At 33.2% G+C, this 12,375-nt stretch overlaps 1 protein-coding gene across 1 annotated transcript in view; it reads left to right on the top strand.

Annotated features, from left to right (window-relative positions):
- LOC149085630 (adenylate cyclase type 1-like) overlaps nucleotides 1-12,375 on the top strand; it is a 314,970-nt gene that overhangs the window by 186,750 nt on the left and 115,845 nt on the right. The window contains exon 4 of the mRNA XM_089233786.1: nucleotides 8,309-8,420. Within this exon, the coding sequence (XP_089089912.1) occupies nucleotides 8,309-8,420 (112 nt within the window). The remainder of the gene's footprint in view (nucleotides 1-8,308; nucleotides 8,421-12,375) is intronic.

Consider the following 12,375-nt stretch of genomic DNA (forward strand, 5'->3'; position numbering starts at 1 on the left):
GTCTTCCTCATAGAGTGAATAAATAAATATTACTTGGAATATTTGAATGAGTTAACGCACTTGAAATCATTTTTAAGGCTACAAAATACAAATACAAAGACCACAACAGGCAAATTGCCCAACGAAGTGGCTGAAAAAATTATGTCAATAAAAAATATGGCTGTCAAATATAACCAAAGTAAACAAAATAAAATCGTATATCACAAAAAAATAATAATAATTAATAGTATTTAATACACTGCCCATAAAAAGATTGTGATTGTCATATCAAAGAAGAATAGCTTTTCGATTCATCCGTATAGAGGTACACCTCTATACTTCATATATTTCTTATATCTACTTAAAAAATTATGAAATTATGGAAAGTGCAATATAAGGAAAGATATGATACTCTCAGGTTTCTTTCTAACTGCTACTTCTCTCTGAGCTTCTAATTTATTCTAAAAGCGTTTTGATAGAGATTGTACATGCGTATGTCGTTCCTATACTCTGTTGGTATTTTCTCTTTGATTCAGAGTAACAAAGTTAACTGCACTGTTCCAGCATTATCCTGAAAAGTGATTTCGAGATACATAAAAATTAAGGCTCATTGATTAATCGATTAATCGATCAAATGTTAATAGCAGTTAAAAACTTTGGTTGAGTTAATCAATCCAATTAATCCGATTAAAATTTTTATTAAAAGTTCATAATTTATTTAGATTTATTTGATGACACCGATGAGGTGGGTAAGAGCACGCATCTAGTGGATTTTTGATTATAAAAATGAAACTTCAAAAGTTGAAGTCCCAAAACATTCACGAAACAAAAAGCATCTCTCATGCCACCAATCCTAAGATATTCCACACTGAACCTAATCTTCATTGTAAAATTGTTCATAGGCTGAACAGATAGACATTCAGTAAAACTTTTTGGAGAAATAGTTTTTCTGATGGAGTTTTTGAAAAGTTGTTGGAAAGTTTTGAAAAGGATAATAATTGTTGTGCCAATATCACTCCGACATTCGTGGTAGCCGGACGTCATGAACTGCGCGTGCGCAAAGTAAATCGACGATTTCCGACTTTTCGGATTCGATACTTGTCGATAAATAGGATCATTATTTGATATGAGTGAACCAAGTACTGTTTTGAAGAAGAGTGTATGTGCTATTACTCATATTGAATTCCAAGTCTGTATCTTAAAAACTAAAAAAGATACGAGGTTGTAAATTTGAAAAAGTTTGAAGACTTCCCCATTTTTTTAAAAATGTCCACGATATATCATGTCTAGATATATGAGGGCAAAGAAGTCGGTCACCAATACGTACAGTACAAAATTCCAAAGAGAATGACATCGAAAACGCCGGGCACGAACCCTAGACCAACGTGCAGTACTTCCGCGAATATACAGGGTGATGCCTTAAGTCCCTTGACATCAAATTACTGGTGAACCGTTGATCCTAGATGCATACGTTCAATTAGGAAAAACATCCAAATTACGTGTACATTTAAGATACTTCATTTATAATGCACGGGGTTGCCTATTTATTAATGTAAAAAAATATTTTTTTACTTGGTCAGCCTGTCTTAAGGAACCCGATTTAAAAAAAAATGTTACTCTGTTTTCTTTCTCTCTCTTCTGAGCCCAAACAAAAACTTCAGTTTTTCTAAGTGCAATATTCACGGAGATATTTTAATTCAAAAATTGCATGAATAGGTGGGAAAACAGCGTAATGAGCCTTTTGTTAATTTATGCCGTTGTTTCCCTCATTTGCTCTGTTTTTATATTCAAATATTTCAACGAATACTGCACTTAAAAACATGAATTCTGTTTGTGAACTTCGGGAGAGACAGGGCAACAATTTTCTAATTGAGTTTTTCAGGATAGGTTGATCAAATTGAAAGTATGACTCTAGAATCAACAGTTCACCAGTAATTTACGGCCAAGGAACTTGAGGCAACGCAAGCGTGCTTGGTCAACTAAAGCGACAGGCGGCATCTCAAGAGCATAAGCCAAGTATGAATGGGGATTACAATTTTTTTTTTCTTTTACATTGCTGCGTATCGAAAAATAAGCTAAGATCCCCACCACAACATTTTATAGCACGAGAAAATTAGTTTAATTTCAAATGCACTATTTTTTTTTTCACGAAAATAACTGCAGCAGTGTCCGACGCTATCTATTCTTTTTTTACAAATAGAAAACACATGCACGCTGAAACAGATTTTATCTTTCCCTGAAATACTCATTTTAACAAATGCTTTATGATACAGTGATTTTGAAATGTGGAAAATATTCAAAATATTCTTTTTCTTTTCCTCATGTGCAAAAATGAAACTAAAACCACTGAATGCCTGCGTGCGGTTAGAGCCCAGGTCGATAAGATACTCGCCTAAAGTACTAAAGGATGCTTAGAGGTGACACGAGTTCGATACCTGGTTCGTCTTTGTCAGAAACTTTCCTGACGCGGGGGGGGGGGTACAATAGAAAACGGTGACAGGACCACAGAATAAGATTGCTATCGCAGAGAGTCCCACATCGAGTGGTTAGCGCACCAACCTCTCGGTGAGTATAAAAAAAGACTGCCTTTCGGAATCGGCAATAAATTGTAGACCTCGGTCTAATTAGCCTTCGTGTGCAAAAAATTACCTTTATGCGACAAAAATGATCAAATGAGCCACTGAATGTCATCGATTCAAATAATTCTTGAAAAGAGATATTCAATTTGTAAAAGAAATATATCAATGGGAGATTTTTAAGAATCGGAACGTAGCAAATTTTTAAAAGTGATCTGAATTCTTGTTAGCCCACGGTTTTTAAATGCGCGTATATAATCCCATTTAAAAAATGGAATGTTTTCGGATATTTGTTTCCTTGTAATATATAACAGTATGTGGGCAGTAAGTTTTCTCAAGGAAATATGTCAATCAGTATTAAAAAAAGCCTATTATGCAGAACATGACCGTGGGACGACAAAAATTATCAAAACATTTTTAATACCAAAAATAGGGTAACTCTTACACTTTATTTATTTTATTATTTACTTCGTAAATGAACGGGATTATTTTTCGGAGTACAAAATTTTAAAATTTTAATGAAAGTATTTTTTATTATTCGATGTGATTAAAATTCTCTTGATCATCGCTAAGCCTTGATATGTTCTATAAAAAGTACGTGTCATTTGATTCCTTTGAGATATCAAAAATCCAATACAATATACTTAAAAACCAATGTGAAGGAAATTCAATGTATTCCGAAAGCATTAAGTGACAAGTCTTCGGGGCAAGTGTATGGAATGAATACAATAAAAATGTGCCTAATATTGTTATTTGTTCATTAATATAACAGTAAGCGGATTAAAGCTCGTCCGATTGCACATCAAATTCGTATGTCATGGATTTTCTTCGTGGAAATTAACTATTTTTATCTGATAGCCTCGCACAGTGAATTTTCTGAGACCACTAATAATCGGATTTAGTATTCTAGCGAGATATCATGTTCATACATTCACAAGCAAATGCTTAATTATAGCAGTGATTTCTTCATTTCTACCGTTATTTCTGGAAAAAATAATTAGCCTTAGTTTACGGATTAACAATCTACAACAAAGTAAAAGTAAAATGAATAAAAATAAATGTAGAGTTATGAGTAAAGCTTATTTTGTGAGATGGAGATAAAGTTTCCCAATTTAGTTCATTAGATATTGCAAAAGTTATTCTAGTTTATCTTTTCGCGAGAATGCAGAGGTATATTGGATAAAAATATATTCATTATTATGAAAATACCTTAAAACGAATATTTGTATTTTTGTTGATTTTTTGAATGTTTCTGATGTATTATTAGCCCGAGAGTATGCCATTTTAAATAAATTATCGTTTTATTTCCAAGAAATCTCTCGGAGCGCTATAAAAAGTACAGGGTGTCCTGTAAGTGCCAATGTGGCCTTTACCTCACCAACTGTTCGTAGTAGAGGTAGGATTTCAATTTGAAAAATACTCAAAAGGCGTTCAAAAATCACCCTGTTCCAGTTTTGAGAGTGAAAATACAGTCTGTCACAAAATAAAAAAAACCTAAATTTTTATACGGACCGCTCCGCCTTCTAACTTTCACTTAGAAAGTTGTTGCCCTATAACTCCTGAGGCCAACAGAAAAAAATCCATGTTTCTAAGTGCAATATTCGCCAAGATATTTTTTAATTCGAAAATCGGAGAAAAGTTATGGAAGAACAGCAAAAACTAACGAACAACGCTGCTTTCCCAGCTTTTCTCAGATTTTTGAATTCGAATTTCTCAGCAAATATTGCACTTAGAAACTGGGAATTTTTCGTGTTGGCCTCGGGAGAGACAGGGCAATAACTTTGTGATTGGAAGTTAGAGGACGGGGGGGGGGACCGTATGAAAATTTAGATTTTTTATGTTGTTACACGCTCTATTTTCATTCAAAAAACTGGTACAGGGAAATTTTTGAACACGTTCTGAGCATTTTTTTAAATTAAAACTAAAGCTATGCGACGGTCGGTTGATGAGATAAAGGTCGCATTAGCACTTACTGGATACCCTGTATATATAGGGTGGATGAATATATAGGGATAATATATATGATAATATATATGATATATAGGGTGAACACATTTTGAAAATTAATAACAAATCAACCAATTGACATAAAACGGAGGGGTTTGAACTAAAATACTTATCATTGGCATTTTTTTCCTGATAAATTTAGAGAAAGTTCAAATTCACTCGCACGTTGCGCTGTAAAACAAAGAACTCGACACAACACATAAAATGCAACATACACAGTGTATAATGAATGTTTATGACAATTTTTTGCGTTACATAAAACTACCATATTTCAACGTAAGCACCTTTCATCCGTTTAGATGTAGCCCGAGCTAAAAAAGGTTCTCATATTGATATGTGATAAATTTGTGACGCAAATTATCATAAACATTAATTATATACTGTTTGTATTGCATTATGTGTTATGTCCAGTTATCCGTTTGACACCCGTGAGTGAAATTTGAACTTTTTTGATAAATTTAAACAAAAAAGTCTTCTCTCTAGGCCATTTAGTTTGCATTTCAGTGCAAACCGCGCACCTTGAAAAACTTGAATTATTTTGTCGGGCTCACCATAGACACAGCAACAACTTTCTAATTGCAGATTAAAGAAAAGAGGGATCGCGTAAAAACTAAATTTTGTATAGCAGTGGCTTTTCGGCCCCTGTTTATAATGGGATGCCTGAAATAGGAACGTTATTTGAATACTGTTTCTAATTGAAAGTGTGTGCCTATAAACAATGGCTGAGAAGAAAGAGGCCGGATTGAGATCTTTCTGAGTACGCTATAGATATGCTATAGAGTTAAATTTTGTAGTTATTCAAAAGTTAATCTCTTTATGCAAAATTATCATAATATAAATTAATATGAATGTATTCACTTCATTCAAAACATTTCTGCAGTTAGAAGTTTTTGTCTACCCCGAATGATTGAGAGAAAAAGCCCCATATGAGAAGTTTCTGAGCACGCTACGTAATGTGTATTTTCTTGTAATTCATTAAATACCTTGAAATTCAGTTAACGCATAAAAATTGCTCTCTGTGCTGTTCGGTTTGGCGTTAACGATCTCACTGAAGTAACAGTGTGGGCAAAATGAATAAATGACCTTCATTAAATATTTCTACGTCATAATAGAAGTAAACTGGAGGTTCAGATGCTTCAAAAAAAAATCTTCCTACTTTCATTAGACTGGTTATTACTCGAGCCAATAAGAGGCTTAACAATATAAGTCTCACAATAAGAATAATGCACATTTCTTTTTAATCTTGCTATGTGATGGAAAGAAATTAATTATAATTATTTTTAATGACTTTCTTTTCAAGCAATGGCGCTGGTTATCAGAAATATTTAGTTGCTTCCTAAAAATAGCTTGTTATTGCTGTTGATTTTTGTTGTTGTTTTCTCTGCACGTGTCCAAGCGTTCTGTTATCGCAGTCACTTTGAAAAAAAGTGGGAAACGTGTTATTGCTTTATCGTGTCTTTCTTTAATAATTGTTTAACGATTATTTAGTAAAGATAGTGACAGAAATACTTGTAAATAAAAGATATGCAGTATAAGAGAGAATAATGATGTGTTTGCACGTCTTCTTAAATGATTTGAACGCTTTCATCAATGCAGTAATGTTGTTAGTATTTTTGTTGCATTCGACTAGGAAATGGTTGCATTGACTATTTTCATTGTTAACAATGGACTTTTATCAAAAGTCTTCAGGCAAGGAGGTTATTAAATGTGTGTGCTTTGATTTATTTTATTTGCCCTCACGTATACCTTTAATGTTTTTATAACGAATGTCGTAAAAATTCGATTTTATTCCTATAAAACGTCTTGTATCCAACATTCAATATAGAATAAGGTGTGCGTTACGAAACGAACATTTCTAAAACAAATATTTCTCAATATTTGTTTATAATTGATTCATTATTGCGTAATCAGCGATTTTAGATGAACGTCTTATACGAAGAATTGAAAACATTAAATAGCTAACAAACGCAATTCCTTTAGCAACTAGGATTAACCGATTAACCAAGATCTGTGTTGAGTAGAATAAAAAAAGGAACTTCAATTTTACCCTTTATTTACCAGTTTGCATTTCCCAAAATGGTCATTATTTACAAGCCATAATTTTTTGTACAAGAGCAGTCCAAAATTTTCAGCGATAAAATTTAATAATTTCACTATCAGTTTTAACTAAAAATCATTATATTAATATTTATTTTTAAAAAATCTATTTCTTGTGTGACGTATATCTATTTTTCATAAAAAGGATGGTGAACGACTTCAGACAGATGCAGTTACTTTTAGCCACTCATATTCTGCTGCAAACTTTTTTATACAGTACATTTTTACAGATCTAAATTTTCGATAGAAACTTCGTTTGTTCCTTTTTCTGTAGAATGAATTGAAATTTTCGAATTATTCGAACAGAATTAAGAAATGTGGTTTTATGTACCTAATGCACATGAGTTTCTATGTTAAAAGTGTGTTTGATGAAAATTCATGGGTGAATGTAAACTTGAAATTAAGAAACAGGTTAATATATAACCAGTAACATTTTATTTTTTAATCAACGGTTCCGAAATAATGGTGAAGAGAGAGTTGTTTGGCGTTTCAATATATATATCTACGTCTTTCTGCAAAATTATTTATTTCTGTGATGTAGCGATGCTTTTCCTTCTTGCAAAAGAAGATCGAGGAAACACATCAAGAATATTGCGCCTGGAATATATCTCCGTATCTTCCGAAATCTCTTTAAGTTGAGTCAAGGTTTTCTGAAATACGAGCTCTCTTTCTTCCGTCGGCTAAGACTGGCTCCAAGAAGAGTTTCTAAATCCTTCAGGATATTGCTTGATGCGATCTCGAGACTTTTCCATGCACACAAAGACTCTTGAGAGAGTAGTTTTCTAATTCAGTAAATGCAAATCACATGCGAGTGAGTTCCACGAACGTTTCTATCGTGCTTGATTTCGATTGAGCTTATGGGTGAAGACTCTTTCCAGAGTAGCAATAGTTACCCTCTTGACATTAGCCTAGGGGGAAGGGGGCTGTACTTTTCCATGATATCTGGTCGAAACATCACGTGTTCTATTTATAATTTGTTGAGGAATCGCTCTTTTCGAATTTGATTTTTATTTCCTCTTGATTTATTGAGAGTTGAATAAGCTTCCAAGAAATTCTTTTACGATGCAACCCGAGGTTAAATCAAAGCTGGTTGTGGCTTTAATCGTTTTTTTTTTTAAATGTGTTTCCTATATATTTCTCAAGTATAACTCGACATCCTATCACGTATGATATGAAATAGATTGTAACTGTTAGACCACGGGTTCTTAACCTACGATGGGTCGTATTTCAAACCAAACATTTTGTTAATAACTAATGTTTATTAAGCATTTTTACATACGACAAAAAGTCATAGGCCGCGATGTTGGTGGTATATTTCGCGGCTGAAAAAAGGATAAGAACCGTTGTGTTAGACGAACATGATACAAGAGCGAAATTCAAGTTTCGGGGGGGGGGGGGTATTTTCGCACTGTGCACTTCAACGCGTATGTATCCAATAACACCTTTCGCCTACTTCTAATTTAAACGCGATGTGCGATCCTCGGGTTGGCTAAAAAAATCTCAAAATTCCTTTTTTATACTGAGAGTAGATGTTAAATCAAAGTTGGTGCCTAATTAGATTGATGTTGTAGTATCAAGCATTTTTAAATTTATTCTTCGAATTGAAATTTTTATCAAATCTGATTTAGAAATATTTTTTAATATTTCAGTATTCTTTTTGCGGACATCGTTGGCTTCACGGTACTGGCGTCTCAATGCACCGCACAAGAGCTCGTTCGTCTTCTGAATGAATTGTTCGGGCGATTTGACCAGCTATCAAACGTAAGTATACAGTAATATATGGGCATTTGGACATATTTTTGCAGAACATGAACATATTTGTTATTATCTGCAAACATGGAACTATATATAGAGAAAGATGTACTCTCACTTGATTAATATAAGATACAGTGTAAACAGGCTGCTTATGTAGAGATACTGATTTTTGAGAAAAATTTACCTCTGTCGGGACTCGAACCCTGATTCCTGAACGAGTGTTCTAATAAGTAAGCTATATATATATATATATATATAGAGAGAGAGAGATAAACCGAAAGAACGTCTCTCCTTATATTTTATATAGAGTTGGCAATGACTTTCCTGTTTCTCTCTCCAAAGTCGTCCGGAGGCAGCATCCAAGTCATGCTACTTGCTTTGCATTCATTTATTCTGTAATATATGTTTGCTTTCATCGTGTGTGGCAACACTCACGAAATAGGCAGCTACAGCCGTCCACATGTTGCACTCGTCATATGAACAATAAAGTCGTTATTATGTGAGCAGCGGTCTATCTCATTTCTGCCCATAATATGAAGTTCCGCACATGACTGTCACTGCAGCGCAATCATTTGTAGGAGTTTTTTAAACGTGGTTGTTTCATTTATTTCTGCATCTCTTACTTGTTATCAACGCTCATTCATATGTATTTGTGGTTATGTTTCCTCGTATGTTATTGTTGTTCTTTACGTGTGACTGAATTCTAATTCACTGCTTGCAAAACGTAGGGGGAATTTAGTACTTTAGTTTGGGTTTTTACCCAAGAACTAATCAGAAATGCTTTGCATTTCATCCAGTCTCTGTGATGTTGCACCCAACGAAAAACTTAGAGATGGCTTTGAATATTCAACTCATCGCTTCATGTTACCATTTGCAATTTCATTTTGATGATTTGCTTTAAGATAATTCACTTTTTGAATCTATCTTGTCATCTATATATCATACCCATATATTACAGCTGCCGTCGATGCTGATATTGGTATCTTATTACGTATATATTTTGGTAAATTATTACGTATATATTTTGGTAAATTATTACGTATATATTTTGGTAAATAATTACGTATATATTTTGGTAAATTATTACGTATATATTTTGGTAAATTATTACGTATATATTTTTTAAATTAAAATCGTATGTACAAATCTCTCTCTCTCTCTGCTGTGATGTATATTTCTGTTTGGATATATGTATATACAGGGTGGGAAAAAAGTCCGTAGAAACTTTAAAAATTCATAAAAACCGGAAAAATAACCGGAAAAAAAGACCGGTTTGCAGAGTTAGCATCGCTAGGTAACGGGAATTTTTTGACAGGAAAAAAATAACTAAAAAAAAAGCCATGTTTCACTGACATACACAAGTCAAAGAAAAGATACGCAAATAACGAACATAATGTCTCCAAATCGTTTATGTATGTGTTCCACGTGACCACCACCATGATGCCCCCCCCCAAGTTTTTTCTGCATATTTTGAATTCAAATATCTCAGCGAATATTCCACTTAGAAACATAGAATTTCTTCTGTTGGCCTCAGAAGAGACAGGGCAACAACTTTCTAATTAGGTTTTTGAAGATAGGGTGTCCGTAAAAAAATTAATTTTCATACTTTAATACAATCATTTGCAACATGAATGACATATGAGTTCTACACGTTATTTAGATACTTTTTCCTAATTGGAAGTATGTCCCTTGGATTTGCAGGTAAATTGCGTTGGCAGGTGTTAGCTATGCACCCTATATATTTCAGCCTCAGAATAACGGAAAACATGTAAGAGTTGCACTGGGTAAAAACTATACAAGCTGATACCCTCAAAATAATAATACTAATACGTATAGGACTATGAATTGAATAAAACAAACTGAACAAACTAGGTGTCGTCCTTAATTTGTTCAGTAATCGCATAATCATTATTTATGTTTAGTTATTTCTAGATGTTTAGCATAAGGTTGCGTATTTCCCTTCTTAATTGTTAGCGGCTCTAATTAACAGGCTGATAAATAAAGCAGTAGTTCGTGTCAAGTAAAATCCTTGATGAGACGGAACATATTGCGCAGCAAAATGAACAGCCTCTTAAGGTTAATACAAAAGAAGTGACGCTGCCGTGTGAATCTAAGAAGAAACCGTTAATACGACTAATTATTTACGCTTGAAGAAAAGTTTCTAAATTAAACATTCTTGACTGTATCTATGCTTCTTCTGTCCAACCAATTAACAAAGTAATTTGCTTTTCAACTAACCATCTACTAAATTTATTCGGTACACTTGCTGATGAATTTGCAATCGCATGAGTTCTTTCGATGGCGACATTTTCTTCAAGTACATTCGGACCCCATAAAACCAACCCAGTTTGTTTTACTTTATTTTTTCATATGCTTTAGAAACGTTTTTTTTACGCAGTAGAAAATTTTTTTCATTAAATTATATCATCAGCAGTTAACGTTAACTCATATAACTCTAAAGTGAGTCGCAAGTTATTGAAATTGTTGAGGGAATTAATAGTTTATGAACAGAAAAAATGATCTTGAAGGAAAATTCGAAAATAATATTATAAATCTCCGGCAGAGAACTGTTAGTCGTATCATACTACCTTTTGGTCAGATGCGGTGACTTTTTCATTTCCTTTTCTTGAAAGACGAATTGATTTTTTTATTTTCGGTGCTATTAAAACTTGAATCTCAACACAGAAGCTGAAACACGAATGAGACAAAAGAAAAGTTATTTTAAAAAGAAAACAAAATTAGTCAAAATAGTACAAACGACGTGAAAAAAATCTCGCAAAATAGCGTGATTGATGTGATGAACGTCATAAAATTTATATGATGTTACATATTATGATGATGTTTTTATATTATAAAAAAAAGGTTGTCAAAAATGTCCATTTGACGTATGACAATAACTTCAATTTAATAGATTCGGTGAGTTTTCCGTCAATGAATTCTTTATTGGTGAATTTTCCTTACGGTGAATTGTCGGTGGTGAAGTGTTTGCTAATCCTTTATAGGGCCCCTTTTTTTTTTTTTGGTAATGGTATATAGAAATATTTCTGTGGGATTGAGACTGATTTAAGAAAATACGCGCATATAGCTTATTGGATAAAACTATCTTTTAAAAACTAATTAATTAATTAATGATCATTCGGTCATTTTGTCGCACCACGGTCATTTTCTGCACACGGGGGCTAATTTGACCGGGACTTACAATTTATTGCCGATTCCGAACGGCAGGCTTGTTTTTATACTCATCGATAAGTTGGTGCGCTAACCCCTCGATGGTGACTACCTGCGGTAGCATTTTTTTTTCTGCGGTCATGTCACCGTTTCTATTGTACCCCTTCTGACACGGTCAAACCGGGTATCGAACTCGCGGCACCTCTAAACATGCTTTGGTATTTTAGGTGAGTATCCCATCGACCTGGGCTACCGCGCCCACTAATTAATTAAAATTAACTAACCAACTAATTTTTTTAATTATTTACATAAACTTTTTTTTGTAGTTTCTGAAGTTATCAATAGATGCTCTTATAAGAGGTGGTAAAATAGCCTATACCATGAACATGCAAAAATTGATGAATTTGGTGGGAAGCGTACTTTCCGCGGCCTTATAAAGGGTTAACTGAAATAACGGGAATGTGAAGAAAGTTTTTAGAAATATATAAATCATGAATTTTGCAAAATATAGCTTATGGAGATTCAATTTGAACTAAGAAAAAAATTAAGTACGATATGATTGCAAGTAGAATTCCGAAAATCATGCTCAGCTGGTTTTAAAAAAATTGTCAGTAAATTTTAAAGACAGAAAAATATGAAGTTTTTCTTCCATCAAGATGATAAATATACAATCTGCGTAAGATATAAATTCCTTAAATAGATTGCTAATTAAAACAGATTACTAATATTTGTTAATTAAAACTAATTAAAATAAGTTTTTGAATGGATATAAAAGTAATTAAATAATCTATTT

Source organism: Pholcus phalangioides, unplaced genomic scaffold (assembly GCF_987345545.1).
Source record: "Pholcus phalangioides strain wild (caught in Gottingen) unplaced genomic scaffold, Ppha-v1.0 ptg000007l_1, whole genome shotgun sequence".
NCBI lineage: Eukaryota > Metazoa > Arthropoda > Arachnida > Araneae > Pholcidae > Pholcus > Pholcus phalangioides.